Source organism: Penaeus monodon, chromosome 7 (assembly GCF_015228065.2).
Source record: "Penaeus monodon isolate SGIC_2016 chromosome 7, NSTDA_Pmon_1, whole genome shotgun sequence".
Taxonomy (NCBI): domain Eukaryota; kingdom Metazoa; phylum Arthropoda; class Malacostraca; order Decapoda; family Penaeidae; genus Penaeus; species Penaeus monodon.
Genome location: NC_051392.1, coordinates 39,892,022 through 39,909,521, shown reverse-complemented (window position 1 = coordinate 39,909,521; position 17,500 = coordinate 39,892,022). Strand labels below are relative to the sequence as shown.

At 42.9% G+C, this 17,500-nt stretch overlaps 2 protein-coding genes across 2 annotated transcripts in view; both read left to right on the top strand.

Annotated features, from left to right (window-relative positions):
* The window catches only part of LOC119575652, a 19,571-nt gene extending 4,326 nt beyond the window's left edge, over positions 1-15,245 (top strand). The window contains exons 3-13 of the mRNA XM_037923282.1: positions 1,680-1,839; positions 3,828-3,887; positions 4,183-4,327; positions 5,237-5,442; positions 6,594-6,818; positions 7,410-7,568; positions 7,961-8,086; positions 13,592-13,737; positions 14,164-14,449; positions 14,837-14,952; positions 15,215-15,245. Coding sequence (XP_037779210.1) covers positions 1,680-1,839; positions 3,828-3,887; positions 4,183-4,327; positions 5,237-5,442; positions 6,594-6,818; positions 7,410-7,568; positions 7,961-8,086; positions 13,592-13,686 — 1,176 coding nt within the window. The 3' untranslated portion in view covers positions 13,687-13,737; positions 14,164-14,449; positions 14,837-14,952; positions 15,215-15,245. The remainder of the gene's footprint in view (positions 1-1,679; positions 1,840-3,827; positions 3,888-4,182; positions 4,328-5,236; positions 5,443-6,593; positions 6,819-7,409; positions 7,569-7,960; positions 8,087-13,591; positions 13,738-14,163; positions 14,450-14,836; positions 14,953-15,214) is intronic.
* Positions 13,721-16,419, top strand: LOC119575651 (low-density lipoprotein receptor-like). Its single transcript, XM_037923281.1, has 6 exons — positions 13,721-13,737; positions 14,164-14,398; positions 14,467-14,550; positions 14,837-14,952; positions 15,215-15,401; positions 16,279-16,419. The coding sequence occupies exons 1-6, from the start codon at positions 13,721-13,723 to the stop codon at positions 16,417-16,419; spliced, it is 780 nt and encodes a 259-aa protein (XP_037779209.1).
* Positions 16,420-17,500: the final 1,081 nt, after the last annotated feature.

Below are 17,500 nucleotides of genomic sequence, written 5' to 3'. Positions count from 1 at the left end.
GAGAGGGAGAGGGGGAGGGGAGAGAGAGAGGGGAGAGAGAGAGAGAGAGAGGAGGAGGGAGAGAGGGGAGAGAAAGAGAGAGGAGGGGGGAGAGAAAGAAGAAGAGAGAGAGGAAAAGAGAGGGGATAAAGAGAGAGAGAGTTTTAAAGGAGAGAGAGAGAAAAGAGAGGGAAAAGGAGAGGGGGGAGAAAAGGGGGAGGGGGAAGGGAGAGAGAGAGAAAGAGAGAAAAGGAGGGGAGGGGGGAGCCAAGGAGAGGGGGGAGGAGGGGAGAGGGGGAGGGGAGAGAGAGAGAGAGAAGAGGGGAAAAGGGGAGGGAAGGAAGGAGAGAGAGAAAAGAGAAGAGGAGAGAGAAAGAGGAGAGAGCGAGAAGGAGGAGAAAAGGGGAAAAGAGAGAGAGGGGAGAGAGGGGCGAGAGAGGGGGAGAGAGAGGGGAAAAAGAGAGAGAGAAAAGGAAGAGAGAGAGAGTGAGGAGAGAGAGGGGCGAGAGAGAGGAGAGAAAAGGAGAGAGAGGGAGAGGGGAAGAGGGGAAGAGGGGAGAAAAGGAGAGAGGAAAGGGAAGAGAGAGAGAGAAAAGAGAGGAGAGAAAAGAGAGAGGGAAGGGCGAGAAGAGAGAGAGAGGGGAAGAAGGGGGAAGGGAGAGAGAGTTGGAAAAAGGGAAAAGAAGAGAAAGAGCGAGGAGAGAGGGTTTAAAGGGAGAAGGGGAAAAGAGGGGGAGGGAAGAAGAGAGTAAAGGAAGAGAGAGAGCCCCATTTGGGGTAAATTTTTTAAAATAAAAATGTAATAATCGCGTCTTATTCCTGGATTGTGTCGTTAATAAACGTATTATCAGTCGTGTTTTTACCAATTATTTTGTTTTGAATGAAATGCGTTCTGCTACTATTGCTCTGTTCTCCTTAATATGATTTATATTGTACTTTTGCTTTATATTTTCTTTATCTCTTTTTCTATGTTATTCTTCTCTCTTTTTCTCCACCTCCTTTCTTCTTTCCTTTTCTTCCTTCGATTTCTTCTTCTTTTCCTGCTCTCCTCCTTCAACTCCTCTTTCCCTTTTCTACTTTTCCTCTCTCGCCTTCCCCCTTCCTTCCTCTTTTTTCTCTTCTCTCCCTTCACCCCCTGTTCTCCTCCTTCTCTTCTTCCTCCTTGCCTCTCCTCCTTCGCCGCTTTCTTCTCTTCTTCCTCTTTATCTTCCCTTCCCTTCACCTTTCCTCCTTCCTCCTCCCCTCCTCCCTCCCTCCTTACCATCTACCACCCTCCTCCCCACTCTTCCCCACTTCCCTCCTCCCCCACCCCCACCCCCCCCCACCTCCATCTCTCCATGTAATCCTCTCCTTTTTTCTCGTCTTCGTCATCTCTCTCCCTCCTCTTTTTCCTTTTATTTATCCCCTCTCTCTCCTCCTCCTCTTCCGTCTCCTCCTCCTCCTTCTCTTCCTCCTCCTCTTCTTCTTCTTCTTCTTCTTGCTCCTCCTCCTCCTCTTCCTCTTCCTCTTCCTCTTCCTCTTCCTCTTCTTCTTCTTCCTTCTTCTCTCTTCTTCTTTTCTCCTTCTCCTTCATCTTCTTCTTCTTCTTCTCCTCCTCCTCCTCCTCCTCCTCCTCCTCCTCCTCCTCCTCCCCCCCACCACCTCCCCTCCCCCTCCCGCACCACCTCCCCACCTAACCCCCTCTCCCCTCTCCGCACCAGAACCACCAGTGGGTCACGGGCTCCGTGGGCTACGCCTACCGGGGCTACCGCCAGCTCCTCCTGGCCCTGCACGCGATCGAGAAGCAGCACGCGGGGACCTACTTCTGCGAGGCGTCCAACGAGGCGGGGGTCCACTCCAGCTACATCAAGGTCATTGTGGGTGAGTGCTTTGGGGGGTTGGCGGGGGGGTTGGGTTGGTTGGATGTGTGTGTTTGGTTGGCTGGGGGTGAGTGAATATTTGGACGGTTGGTGAGTGTTTGGTTGGCTGAGTGTGAATATTTGGACGGTTGGTGAGTGTTTGGTTGGCTGGGGGTGAGTGAATATTTGGACGGTTGGTGAGTGTTTGGTTGGCTGGGGGTGAGTGAGAATATTTGGACGGTTGGTGAGTGTTTGGTTGGCTGGGGGTGAGTGAATATTTGGACGGTTGGTGAGTATTTGGTTGGCTGAGTGTGAATATTTGGACTGTTGGTGAGTATTTGGGTGGTCGGGTGAGCTTTGAGGAAGGTCTGTCGTGTGTGTGTGTGTGGGGGGGGGGGGGGGGGGGGGGGTTTTGAGTTGAGGAAAGCTTTTGGTTAGGTGGTATGTTTTTTTTTTTCTGGAGAGTGAGAGTTGGGGAATGCTTTATGACAGCACTGTGGGTGAGAGGTGGGGAGAGCTTTGTTTAAGATATCTCTTGGGGGAAATCTTTGTTTAAGGTCTTTCTTAGGTAAATTTGGTGGTAGAGCTTTGTCAAGTTCACCCCCCTCCCCCGTCTCTCTCTCTTCCATAACCTTCCCTTTCTTTTAAAATCCTCCCTTTTTTCCTTAAAATCCCTTTTTTCCCTAAATCCCCCCTTTTTTCCCCCAACCCCCCCTTTTCCCTCATTTTTCTCCCTTTCCCCCTTTAAACCAATCCGGCAAGCTGTTGTTCGAAATTCCAAAGGGCCCCTCCAGTTTCACCGATTCAAAGTGGGTGAGAAATGTGAGGTGATTGTTTTTTGTTGTTTTTTTGTTTTGTTTTTTTTGTTTTTCCTGCTTCTTCTTTTCCTTTTCCCCTCCCCTTTTTCCCCCTCCCCTTTTCCCCCCTCTTTCCCCCTCCTCCTCCAACCCCCCCCCCTTTTCCCCCCCTTCCCCTTATTTTCCCCAAATCCCCTTCTCCCCCTTTTTTCCCCTTTTTCCCCCCCTCCTTTTTCTCCCCCCCCCCCTTCCTCCCCCTTTTCCCCCTCCTTCCCCCCCTCCCCCCCCCCCTCCCCTCCCTCCTCTCCTCCTCCTCCTCCCCTTTCTCCTCCTCCTCCTCCTCCTCGTCCCCTTTCTCCTCCTCCTCCTCCTCCTCCTCCTCGTCCCCTTTCTCCTCCTCCTCCTCCTCCTCCCCCTCCCCCCTCCCCCTCCCCCTCCCCCCGGCCCCATTTCCCCTCAAGTCCCCTCAAGCTTCAGCAAGGTCAGAGCAGGTTCAGTGGAGCTCTCGCTTCGGGCAGGAACTAGGGAGAATAAAGAAGAAAAAGAAGGAAAAGAAGAAAGAACAAGAAGGAGAATAAAAAGAAAAAGACGAAAGAAGAAAAGGAAAAAAAGAAAAAGAAAAAAAAACAAGAAAAAAGAAAAAGAAGAAAAAAGAAGAAGAGGGGAAAAGAAAGAAAGACGAGGGCATGCATAAGAGAGGAAGGTCGGCGCAGGCCAGCACGTCCCGGAGGCCAATGACGGCAGGAGGCAGCGCAGGCCAGCAATCCCAGAGGCCAATGACGGCAGGAGGCAGCGCAGGCCAGCAAGCCCAGAGGCCAATGAAGGCAGGAGGCAGCGCAGGAGGCTGTCCCAGAGGCTGTTATGTTCTTGGCCGGAGATGCAGAAATTCTCGGGAAATTATGACGAAATCGCATGGTCATTGGTCGTATTTCATGCTGTAGAGATGATTAGGAGCTTAATTGCGTTTGTTTGTGAGATAGAGGGAGTGGTGGATGGGCAAGAAGGCTGGCACAAATACATAGAAGAATAGATAGACAGAAAATAGATTCGCAAAGAGATAGATGGATAAATAGATAGACAGGTTTAGATATCTATTCCCATTTTTTTTTTCTCCTCTCGGATCACTCTATAGCTCCTCATCCATTACAGATTTGCTCAGTATATATGACACTCACCTCGTGCAATACTCAACACGTGCAACATTGCTTTCCAGAGAGTGCGGACACCATCCGGCTGCCGGCGAACGAACTGCCGCACACGGATGAGATTCTCAGTAAGTCGTATTTGAATGTTTTTGTTTGAGGAAGAAGTGGATTATTCCAGAAGGAAACACACACGCGCACGCACTCGCACACGTGCACGCGCACGCACACGCACACGCAAATACAACACACACACACACACACACACACACACACACACACACACACACACACACACACACACACACACACACACGCACACACGCACACACATACTTATTTATTTATCCCACGCGCTTGACCTCCTCCCTCAAGTGATTCCCTTTCTGATTCCCTCCCTCCCTCCCTCCCTCCCTCCCCCCTCAGGTGACATCGCCACCTCCTTCAGCGACGTCCTGGCGGAGGGAGAGTGCAAGTGCGACACGGTCTTCCTGCTGCACGCCTCGACGGAAGCCCCGGCCGCCACCCTGGCCGCGCAGGCCAACCTCGTCCATACCATTGGAAGCACCATGTGAGTAGGGGGAGGGGGGAGGGAGGGAGGGACGGAGGGGGTTGGCTTTCGTGTTTTTTTTTTGGGGGGGGGAGGGGGGAAGGGGGGTTGGCAGTGGGACGTCCCTTTTTGTTGGCTTGTTGGATATATATATATATATATATATATATATATATATATATATATGTTTTTTTTTTTTTTCTATTTATTTATTTTGTATCTATTTTTTACCAATGGGACATCCCTTTTGTTGGCTTGTGTTTATTTATTTATTATTATTGTTATTATTATTATTATTATTATTATTATTATTATTATTATTATTATTATTAATTATTATTATCATTATTATTATTATTATTATTAATTATTATTATTATTTAGCGTATGGGACATTCCTTTTGTTGGCTTTTGTGATTTTTTGTTTCTTTTTTTCAACAGTGAGACGTCTCTGAGATATATTTTGTGTGATATATATTAGTCTTGATGTATCTGGATTTTCGTTAACTTTTATAGTTAACGATATAAATTTTTTTAGGTCTTTTAAACTGATTAACTAGCATATTTTTACTTTCTGTTTCTCCATATATGAAAAAAAAACAAGAAATAATACACCTCTATATATGACCCCCCCCCCCAAAAAAAAAAAAAAAAACCACACAGAAGCTCCCCACAAACCTTAACACCCCCTCCCCCCCCCCTCAAACCTACACCAAAGCTTAAAAAAAAAAGCTACGCCAAACCTTGAAAGAAAAAAATAAAAAATAAAACACCAAACCTTGAAGAAAAAAAAAACAAAGCTTAAAAAAAAACTACACCAAACCTCAAAGATAAAAACAAGGCTTAAAAAAAAAGAAAAAAAAACTACACCAAACTAAAAATCAGAGACTCCCCCGACGCTAAAGGCACGCCTTGCCCCCCTTGCGACAGCATATCGGAGACCATGCGCGTGGGGCTGGCCATGTACTCGGACCACGTGACCCAGAAGCTGTCCCTCGGGAGGGGCGTGCACCACTGCGCCCTCAGGGACGCCTTCAAGGACCTGTCGCACCCCAGGTTCCCCACGCGCCTCGAGCCCGTCCTCAGGGAGACCTTCAAGAAGTTCAAGAAGTCCAAAGCGCCCTGCAAGGTCCTGTGTGAGTGCGACACGTCTCGGGTTTTTTTCTTTTTTTTCTCTCTCTCTCTTTATCCTTTTCTTTTTCTTTATCTTTTACTTTTTCTTTATATTTTTCCTTTTCTTTTTCTTTCTCTTTATCTTTTTTCCTTATCTTTTTCTTTATATTTTTCTTCATCTTTTTCTTTTTCTGTTTTTCTTTTTTTTTCTTTTTTTTTCTTTATATTTTTCTTTATCTTTTACTTTTTCTTTTCTTTTACTTTTTCTTTCTTGTACTTTTTCTTTATATTTTTCTTCATCTTTTTCTTTTTCTTTTTCTTGATCTTTTCCTTTTCTTTACCTTTATCTTTTTCTTCATCTTTATCATTTATTTTTTAAGTAGGATACCAGGATGGATATTTGGAAATTACAAATTGTGTATTTTCTGTCAAAAGAGACACTTTCAAAAGAAATGAGGGTGGTATTATTATTATTATTATTTTTAGGGGGGAGGGGAGAATAATTTCTTTCAAAAAGAATAATTTTCAAAAAGAATAATTTTCAAAAAGAATAATTCAATAATAAGAATAATTTCTTTCAAAAGAAATGAGTGTGGTATTATTATTATTTTTTTTTTTTAGGGGGGAGGGGAGAATAATTTCTTGAAGTCAATGGCGTGTGCAAGGAACGGCACATTGGATTTTAAACGATGATTAAACTGTAGATACTGTCAAGGGGCTTTGGACGGGATTTTTCTATAATACTTATTTTGGAAGCAAGGAGCATTTTATTTTTTACACTATAGCAGAAGGTTATATTAAGGGGAAAAAAAAGGATTGCATTAAGTTTATTAAGAAAATACTGTATTGAGTTTGTTAAGAGAAATGCTGCATTAGGTCCATGAAGAAAAACATTTTGTTAGATAAGAAAAAACACTACACTGTGTTAAGTTTATTAACAAAACATTGCATTAAATTTGTTAAGAAAAAAAATTATGTTATAAGAAACACTGTAAAAGATGAAATATTAAGAGCACACAAGATTAATGTTATGCAAAGGAATTTCTTAAAAATTATACTAAACAGATAGTTTCTTAACCTAAAAAGAATTCAAACCAACCCAATATAACCTCCGAACAGCATCAATACCTATTACACCAGAGTATTAACACCCCTCCCCCCCCTTTTCCAACAGTCCTGCCCATCTTTGGCTCTGCTGGCAAGGAGGGAGCCGACGTCACCGCAGCCAAGCAGCTGCAAAAGCTCGGAGTGAAAATCTTCATCTTGGAAGTGACCCCAGAGCCCATCGAAGGCATAAGTGAGATGGCCTCCAAGCGCGGGGACGGCCGCCCATACCACTGGCACATCCCTCTTCACATCTGGCCGACTATTGTGATCTACATGAAGTATATGACAGAAGGTAGGGGTGAGAGGGATAGGCAGCTTCTCGAGTGAGGCTTAAGCTTCGTTAACTTTTTTTTCTTTTTTTGGAATGTGTCTGTGTGTTTATGTTATTGAGTAGATGTAGAAGTTGATTTTAGGATTTTTTATTTATTTATTTATTTTTTTAAGATTTCATGCACAGGCATATTCATTCAGAATTCCAACTCAGTGCAAAAATTAGGCAAAGTAATTCTTGCATAATTGGTTAACTTTTTTTTAAACAGACATTACTTCGGATCCAATTTCAGTAACTGAAAAGCTAAGGAAAAAAATAATAAAATAAAGAAGGGATTTTTTTTTTCTTATGACAGTGACATGTATCCTTTTTACAGTAACTGTAAAGCTGAAAAAAAGAAAAGAAAAGAAAAATCCTCATTAACATTTTTCCATGTTGTAGTAACTGAAAAGCTAAAGTCAACAAAAAGAAGAAAAGAAAAAAACATTTATTGTTATTACAGTAACTGAAAAGCTGAAAAAAAAACTTTTTTCCTTATTTCATTAACATTTATCCTTATTATAGTAACAGAAAGAAAAGAAAAAAGAAAAAGCGCATTTATCCTTATTACAGAAATCGAAGGTTGCATGGTGGAGGTCCAGGACATTCCCGGAGAGTGCGTCGGCACGGGGCAGCCCTGCACCACAGACAACATGTGTCGTGGGGCCGGCTATGGCTGCTTCGACGGAGTGTGCAAACCCCTAGAGTGCAATGTGGACACCTCAGTTGCAGGTATGGAGAGGAAGAGAGTGTGTGTGTGGGGGGGGGGGTTATTATCAGTGTCCTAGTGCGAGTATGACAAACCCATTATAGTGGACATGCACACCACCAATTCTTTTATTATAGTATCTACATCATGGTTTTATTTTATTAAATCTCCAAAAATCGTAAGTTGGTTATGAAAAGATTTAGAGTTTTTAGATTTTTTTTTTTTTTGAAATTTCATTGTTAATCATTACTGTAGCTTGATTTAATTTTTTTTTTGTCCAAATCCTAAATCCAACTCTCAGTGCCTTTAGAAAATATTATGAATATACGAGTATCATTTCCTCACAATTTGGACTGTTTCTGCAGATGGCAGATTTTCTTTCATGTCCAAAATTACGCACATTATTTTTCAACAGGGTGCTGTGCCAGCCCAGGCCAATACTGGTGCGGCGATGTGACTCGACACTGTACGAGCATGAGCAGCATCTGCGATGGGCGAGTGCAGTGCATGAATGGTGCCGATGAGGACAGATGCTGGTCAAGTAAGTGTATCATTTGCTCTTTAGGACGATGAAAAAAAAGAATGTATCTTGTAAGATGTGTATAGAAATTTGGGTTAAATTTTGTATGTATAGAACTCTGTCTTAGCATATTTCTCCTCCCTTTTTTTAATATTTTGAAAATGGTTTTACGGAATGAATATAAGAACCTTTTAAGTGAATGTCTTTTCTTATTTCTATTTTGATTTCTTATTTGCCTTTGTTTATTTTTTTAATATTTCTGAAATGAGTGTTTAAGCTTTGTGTTTGAAGAATAAATTTGAAGACCTGGTGCCCCTTTCTTAATATAGAGAGGAAGAGGTATTGACAGTAGCACATTAGCAATTTTGTATTAGAAAAGATACTGTCGTTTTATTTATTCATTTATTTAATTGTTATTATTCATTTACTTTTTAATCTGGTTTATTCATATTATTGATTATTCTTGTACACTTTTATCAAAGGTGCATATAACGTATGCTTTGAAAAATCTTAATGTATGGTTTAGAAAGTCTTAAGAAGCAGTATTATTCCCACGAAAATCATTAGACGAAGAAGTATTTATTCTCAGTAATTCTTACTTCCTGCGCAGTTCGTTTGATATCACACTTTTTCAAGCAAGTGTCAGGGTTGCCCATTAACAGACTCCTAAATATGTGTCGGGCAAATCCAAATGTATCACTGATCTACATATATGAGAATGTAAATTTGCATAATAGATAAAACATTATTTCCCCGAACAATTATTCTATAGCACAAGTGTTGCAGCTGTGACTCTTTGACACATATTTTATTTCAATAAAGAGCCTGATTGATCTGAACTTTGGAATGATTCTGAAGCGTGATAATTCTGCCATTAGACGGGTGTTGCATTCCTTCAATTATCAATTTGGTGATAATAATAAAAGAAAGTAGATGAATGGATTTTTTTTTTTTTTTTTTTTTTTTTTTTTTTTTTAATAGTAGTAGTAGTAGTAGACTAAATTTTGCAAGGTGTGGTCATTTTTGTGTAATTATTTTTTTTTTCTTTTAATGAATTGAATTTTGGAATTAGTTTTTTTTACTTCAGTTGTTCTTTCCCACTTTTCCCTGTCATCTCTTTTTTAAAATTTATAATAATTGTATAAAATAAAAATAAATATATTATAATATAATAATAAAATTATATAATATTTTAACACACACCACACACCACACACAACAAACACACACACACACACACCACACACACACACACATACATATAATGTGTGTAATTATATATAAATTATATTATATATAAAATTTTATAAAATATAATATTATAATTATAAAATATTTTATTTTAAAAATTATATATATATATATTTATATAATAAACATATATGTAATATATAAATATAACAAAAAAATGTATATAAACTAGATACATATTTTAAAAATAATATACAATTTTTAAAATTATATTGTAATATATTAATATTAGATATTATTGTTATATAATATTATTTTAATAATAATATATGTTGTTAATATATAAAAATATAAAAATATAATAATTTTATATATTATATTACATTTATATATATATATATATATATATTATATATATATATATAAAAAAAAATATATATGTATATGTATAAATTTTATATATTATTGCATATATGTATATCACATAGTATATATTTTATATATATATTTTAATATAATATATTTTAATATTAAAATAATATATATAATATTTTTTTTTTTTTTTTTTTTTTTTTTTTTTGTTGTTTTTTTTTTGGGTTTGTTTTTTTTTTTTTTTTTAAAGGGTGGGTTGTCGACCCGCCGTGGTCACAGTGTACTTAATTGTAGTTTTTTTTTCATTTTGTGATGCTCTTGGAGGAGTACGGGTAGGGCCCCAGTTCCTTTTCCCACGGAAGGCCGGTGGTCCTTTAGGTAATCTTTCTCTCTTTTTTACCCGGGGCTTGGGACCAGCACTTGACGGGGCTGGCTTGGCACCCTGGTAGGTAGGCAATCAAGGTGAAATTCCTTGCCCAAGGGAACAAACGCGGCGGTCGGTGACTCGAACCCTCGAATTTAGATTGCCGTGTGACAGTTTTGACCCGACGCTCTAACCTTTCGGCCACCGGGGCCCTTAGCATGGGCTTCCATGATTTTTTCTCAGCATTAGAGCGGGGGTTTTTCCCTTTCCCTTCCGCCGGTGTTTTATCGAGTCACCATCTCTTTTTACCGGCACGACTGAGCTGGCTTGGACCGTGGCTAGGCAGGCAACGAGGTGAATTTCCCTTGCCCAAGGGGAAACAACGCGCCCCCGGGACTCAAAAATCGAACTCAGATTGCGTCGTGACAGTCTTGAGTCGACGCTTAACCATTGGGCCCACCGTGGCCCCCAATATAAAATTTTAAATATATAATATATATAAAATTAATATAAATATAATATTAATTATATTGTTAGCCGACCGCCCGTCCTCTGCCACCAACAAAAAGGGTAGGCGACGGCGTCTATCCACAGGGTCGTGAACAATGAACAGCCCCAAAAGAGGCACGGAAACACAGCTTTCCAGAACCCCCCTGGGGGCCAAGTGGCGAGGAGAGCACGAAATAAACACAAAATGACATTTTTCCTTTAAAAAAGGTTTTACCGTACACTTTTTCAAAGGGGCACAAACGGGGGGAAAACCGAGTCACACTGCCCGAAAAGTTATAAAGGGCAACACAAAGTTTACGGGTAAAAGGGCCACACGAGGCTTCCAGGGCAGCCCCCCAACCGCGTCCCCGTTGTCCCCGCCGCCCCTTCACAGCAGCTGGTCGTTTGCCAGGTCCCTCATGTTAACAATGCCCGGGTTTATTTTTCATGTTAACACATTTTTCGCAAGAGCAAAGACCCGGGGAGCCACCCCCCCCTATCAAGCAGCGCCCATTGTCTGACATACCTAAACAGAAACAAACACAAAAAATTTTTAATAAAATTAGTCCTAAAAAACAAAATTTTTTCAAAAAAAAGAAAACCTAATTGAAAATCGTTTCAGAAACACAAAAATCTTTCATCAGCGCGGCTTTCCCCCCCCCACGGGGGGACATTGGGGGAGGGGGGCGGCGGTGAGGCAGGGCACCCAGGGTGTATCCCCTGCCCCCAAGACGGTCTGGTCCCTTTGAGTTTTTTGCATCGCCCTCACGCCCAATGCTCGTCCTCCCCCCCGGTCAGCGTCTCCCACCCTCATCGCGCACTGGGGTAACGTATTTCTTTTTCACCAGGGCCCCCAGGAGTAGCTTCCTGGCCCAGGTAAGCCACACCCGGGCGCCAAGCCTCGAGGAAGTCAGGAACGGCCCCCCCCACAAAACCTTGTCCCCGACAACTCTTTGGTGCTCCACTTCCCCACAAGTGCCAGTTTGCACCAGTGGACTATTGGGCCTTTTCGGAGAATTAGTACCAACACTGTAACCAAACCCCCCCCACATCCCTTTAGCACTGTGGAAAGGGATCAGAATCCCTCGGTTAGAGGACGTGTTCTCCGCCCCTCCAAAAACCGACAGTCTGTGCCTTTTACCCAGCCCCCAAAACAAGCCTTGAAAAGTGCTCGGGCCACCTTTCCCCAAGTCCCTTTCACTTTGCCTTTGGCCCGAGGTCAGGGGGCTGAGAGGGCCCCCCAGGCCACTGGTTGCCTTTAGGAAGGGCCCCGAACTTAAGGCCCTTTTACCCGCGCCAGCGGCCCAGGGGGGGCCCGCTTATGTAGAGTTGAGTGTTCCCGCAAAGCATAACCCCAAGAAATCGCGGGCCAGGGCCACAATATCTCTCCCAACCGCAGGGTAGACTTTCCCTTTCCAGCGCCTCCAACCTGCGCCAGCGGGACAGTGTCTCGCCCCTGCTCACGAGTCCGCTTTTTCAAGTGGGGGAATACCCCGGCCTGGTGGTGGTGCCCGAAACGGGGTTTCAAAGCCTCTGCCACGTGGTGTAAGAGGCATTTGGGATGGGGAGAGCCCCAGACTTCACCGCGGGGCCCCTTAGCGCTGTTTCCAGCTGAAGGGCCTTTTCTTCGACCAGCCCGGGGGAGCCAGCTTTCAGATTGGGGACATATGCCCCCAGGCCCCCCTTCCCCTCGTACTCAGCTGACTTACGCCCACAGAAGTCGAAGGGGAGGGGCTGAGGGGGAGAAGGTGCCGTGAAATAACCGCCGGGGGGGAGGGAGGCAACAGGCGGGTTGACCGAGTTTGCCCCCACCTATACCCAAGGGAGCGGTTCCCATGGGTCCCCAGCCTTTGCAGGACCATGGCTCCAACACGACGCTGGAGGCCCGGGGGGTTTTGCCACGGACCCCCCGGCAGACCCCCAGTAAATTGCATGTCACTGTTGCAGAAATTTGTTGCCTTTTTGCTTGCAAGTTATACCTCTGACACCCTTTCCGCCCCATTCCCCTAGGCCCGGGGAAACCCCGCCCTTTAGAGTTGCACTCCTCCCTCAGTTACTCTTCACGGTTTTCAGGCCTTTTCAGTGTACTGCTATTTCCATTTCACAGAGCAAGATTGCTCTGTAGCCCCCAAAAGTTGGCAGAAATGTTTCCCCTTTCCTTCCTTGCTGCATCTGACGAGATGGTGCGCCCCGTCGTTGCCCTCGTGCCTGCTCTTCTGCCCTTTTTTGTCATTTCCTCCTCATACCCGCCAGATGGCAGTGATAGGTCCCCGGTCGGGTTTACCTCACTCTGCCCGCCTCAGAAGCCCCCTTTCCCATGGCTGCCCCCCTTTGGCGGGCATAATAAAACGGCGCATCCCGATCAAAATCACAAATCCCACCTACACCCCTTTTTTACGCGACCGCCTGTTTCTCCACCCAACCAAAGCAGGTAGGCAGACGGGTGTTTTCCCAGGGCGTGAAAAATGAACAGCCCCAAAGGCACCAGTAACAGGCCCAGAACACAGAGGGGAAAACCCAAATGGCGAGGCCCGAGCACGAAATAAAAAACAAAATGACAGCTTTCCTTTATTTAAAAGTTTTTTTACCCGACACTTTTTTTTATAGGGACAATACAGGGGGAAACCGATGTCACAGCACGATACGTTTAAAAAGGGGGAACACAAAGTTTATCAGGTCCAAGGGACACACGAGGTTTCAAGGGGCACACCCAAGCGTCCTCCGCTTTTTCCCCCCGCTGTCCTTCACAGCCAGCGCGTCATGTTTTCCCCGGCCCTATGTTAACCTGCCCAGGTCATCCCTTTTTGTTAACACAGTTCGCAAGAGACAAAAAACCCCGGGTTGCAAATATATATAATATATATATATATATATATATAAATATATAATATTAAAATATAATATTATATATATATATATATGTGTTGTGTGGGTGTGTTGTGTTGTGGGTGTGTGGTGTGTGTGGGTTGGTGGGGGGTGAGGTGTTATATATAATTTTATATATATATATATATATATATATAATTTTATATTAATATAATTGTCTTTTATATGTGTGTTTTTGTGGTGTACTAGTATAATAATCTAAATGCTTTTAGTTTTTGACACAGATCCTTGCCCCGATGACAAAAGTAGTCGTGCCAGAGCAGCAGCTTGTTGGCCTTTGGATTTGGGGGTGAGCCGCTTGCCCAGGAGGAGAGGATGAAGACCCTCGCTTCTGCCGTTCCTTCCCATGCCCTATGAACAGGCCTTTTAGGTAAGTAGTTGATGTGTTCTCTCTCTCTCTCTCTCTCTCGTCTCTCTCTTGTCTCTCTCTCTGTCTCTCTCTCTGTCTCTCTCTCTGTCTCTCTCTCTGTCTCTCTCTCTGTCTCTCTCTCTGTCTCTCTCTCTCTCTCTCTCTCTCTCTCTCTCTCTCTCTCTTCTCTCTCTCTCTCTCTCTCTCTCTCTCTCTCTCTCTCTCTCTCTCGCACGCATTTGTGACTTATGGAACATCCTTTCTATATTTTTGTTTCTTAAGAAGTAAAAGATTCTAAAATTGTTTCATTCCTTGCTTTATACTAGTGTAGGTATTATTTTTAAAATTATATTTTATCATTATCAAAGTGGTTACCAGATTGATTGATAGATATTATTGGATATAAGACCATTTGTTCATAGGCCCTAATCTGCCCTCCTTTTGCAGGTGTCGTAGTGGCAAGTGCATCCAGAAGCAAAGCCTCTGCGATGGAACCTTCAAGGACTGCGAGGAAGGTGAAGACGAGGCCCTGCAGTACTGCGACAAGATCCACGTGTGTCCTGAGAGTAAGCCCTTCAAGTGCGACTATGGGATTTGCATTCAGGAGGAGATGCTGTGCGACGGGTCCTACAACTGCCTCGATGCTTCTGATGAGCTTCTCTGCGGCAAGAAGAGCTGCCCGGCTAGTCGACCTTTCAAGTGCTTGGATGGCGTCTGTATTTCAATGGATAAGGTACACATACTTATTAGCCCTCTGTGGAGTTTGAACTGGGTGTCTTCAAGAAGGAGCTTCAGTCTCTGGATGGAAATGATGGTGCACCTTTGATGAACATGGTTTGGAAAGAATTTCTTTTGAAGTAGGAACTGTAATTTGTATATCAAGATTAGCATACCATTATTTTGTTTGGTCTGTATCTACTCAGTATCGTATATGGTATATAACTAAAGCTTTAGGATGAGATTAGGCAGGAGCTTTTACATTCATTAAAATGATAAGAAATGACAGTATTTCACATCACAGTCAAGAGTGTATTTTTAAAAAGAAAAATCCTGAAATCAGTTGATGTGATCAACAAATCCATCACCAATATCTCACTTAACTGCAACCCTATGAATCCAGGTTTGCAATGGAGTTGTGGATGGATGCCAAGATGGAGGGGATGAGAAAAACTGCACAGCAATACCCTGTCCTATTGACCGCAGTTTTAAGTGCAAAAGCGGGCTGTGTATTGACAGGTGAGTCAGATGTGAGAATTGAGATGTTAATTAGCTGACATTTAGATGATGTATATTGGTGATTTTTAACTTTTCTTTTTATCTCCGAATGTTATGTATAATGGTTCTTTTTTTTACCATAACAAAGTCTAAATGCTCTTTTTTTCCTCCCCATCTTGATTTCTGACTTTGGACATAGTATCTTACGAGTGTGAACACAATTTTTTTTTTTTCTGTTTGAACATGATTTTTTTCTGGGTTTCAACACAATATCTTCCTGCAGCTGGCTGGTTGCAAACAGGAACAACGACTGCCCAGACGGAAGTGATGAAGAGAATGCGGCCAACACAACTCCCTTGCCATCCACCACAGCTCGCACAACCTCCACGACTGTTGGTGTTACGCAGCCTTCCTGCGCCAGTGACGAGTTCCTCTGTGACACTACTGGGGCTTGCATATCAATGGACAATGTTAGTTTCCAGAGAGAGAGAGAGAGAGAGAGAGAGAGAGAAAGAGAGGAGAGAGAGAGAGAGAGAGAGACGAGAGAGAGAGAGAGAGAGAGAGAGAGAGGGAGAGAGAGAGGGAGAGAGAGAGAGAGGGAGAGAGAGAGAGAGAGGAGAGAGGAGAGAGAGGAGGGAGAGGGAGAGTGAGAGAGGAGAGGAGAGAGAGAGAGAGAGAGAGAGAGAGAGGAGAGGAGTGAGAGAGTGAGAGAGAGAGAGAGAAGAGATGAGAGAGAGAGAGAGAAGAGAAAGAGAGAGAGAAGAAGTGAGAGTGAGAGTGAGTGAGTGAATGAGAGAAAGAGTGAGTGATGAATGAATGAAATGAATAAGAATGAACGAAAGAATGAATGAATGAGAGTGAGTGAGTGAGTGAGTGTGAGAGTGAGTTAGTGATTGGGGATGAATGAGAGGGAGAGCGAGAGAGAGAGAGAGAGTTTGGAGGAAGATAGGGAAACAGGATTCATAACTAGTAACAGAAATAAATGCTTATTTTTAGTTTATTGGTTATAGATCATGTACTTATAACTTTAGTATCTATGAGATAATTATAAGTGTAAATCTGTAATATGCCAGGATGGATGCCTCTCACACAGAATCACTTGCAGGAAAAAGCATGAATAAAATTGTCTGCTAACTAGAATGAATGTTATTATTCAAATTTCAATTTGTGATTAGTGTAACATTAAACGGTGCTAAATCATATCAGTTATGATAGATTTTCATTGTCAGTAATAGCCTTTTCTGTTTTGAATACAAAAATAGAAAAGATTTTATTCCATGTCACACAATTCAAAATCATGCGTAACAGATTTCATTCCCCATTTCAAAAAACTTGCATGTGTTACAGGTGTGCGATGGTCGCAGGAAGGGAAACTGTGCTGGCTGGAAGAGGATGAGGAAGACTGTTAAGCGCAAAACCCTGCCCCCAGACCCGGAATTCGCTGTAATGACGGAAGGAACTTGTGTCGCTTATGACACCATTATGTGATGGCTTCTCAGACTGCAAAGATGAACCTGTATTTGAGATTAATTGCACACATACAGAGGATGAAGATTCCTATGAGGAGGAAGATGAAATAATATTATGAGAAAGGGAGAAGCGAAGGCGGGGAGGGGGAAAGAATTCAACGGCCGATCTTCACCACAACTCCGATGCCAACGTGGCTGAGGTTACCAGTAGACGAAACCCTCCCAGAAGGTGTGGACGAGACCCATAGCATTGCGGATGAAACAGTGGCAGAGGACACCTTCAAGCAGGAGGATTATGAGGATTATGACAACGTCCCCGAACCGGAACCAGAGCTGGAATCAGAAGAGGAGCATGATGATGGATCAAATCGATGGATATCGAGGGCACACAACGTCGAGACCTGCTGGAGGGATCCCAAAGAAGCCAAGAGGACTGAGGCCACCCTCCTGCCTCGAGCGGACAGGGGAGCCTTGCTGCCCTCTGCAAAAGTTACCCCTGTCGGTCTGTATCTAGTGCCTTGATTATGTTCTCTCTCTGCAGCAGAGAGTGAGGGAGATTGTGGGGTAATGTGTGAGGAAATGCTTTCGATTTGATCTGTTTCGATAATGGAAAGATGAAAAAAAATCAATATAAAATAGGTATACACACTCACACTCACAACTCACAATCACTCACTCACTCACTCACTCACCACACTCACTCACCACTCAACTCAATCTACACACACACACACACACACACACACACACACACACTCTAACACACACACACAAAACACAAAAACGACACACACACACACCACAACACACACCAAACACACACACAAATACACACACAACACACACACACACACCACACACAACCACCACAACACCACACACCCACACACACACACAACACCACACACACAAAACACACCCCCCAACACCCCCACAAACATAATGAGCAACATATAAAAAAAATAAAAGAAAAATTTAAATATTATATTATATTGTGTATAAGTATAAAATTTTAAACAGTATATTTTATTAAGATAGATATTTATGAAATATGTATTATGTATATACCACACATCATATATAATAAAATTATTTTAATA

Bases quoted from the DNA above. Each gene is read 5' to 3' on its own strand.
- LOC119575651 (XM_037923281.1), top strand. The intron at 14,551-14,836 runs GTTTGGAAAGAA...CTATGAATCCAG, and splicing joins GTGCACCTTTGATGAACATG to GTTTGCAATGGAGTTGTGGA. The intron at 14,953-15,214 runs GTGAGTCAGATG...ATCTTCCTGCAG, and splicing joins AGCGGGCTGTGTATTGACAG to CTGGCTGGTTGCAAACAGGA.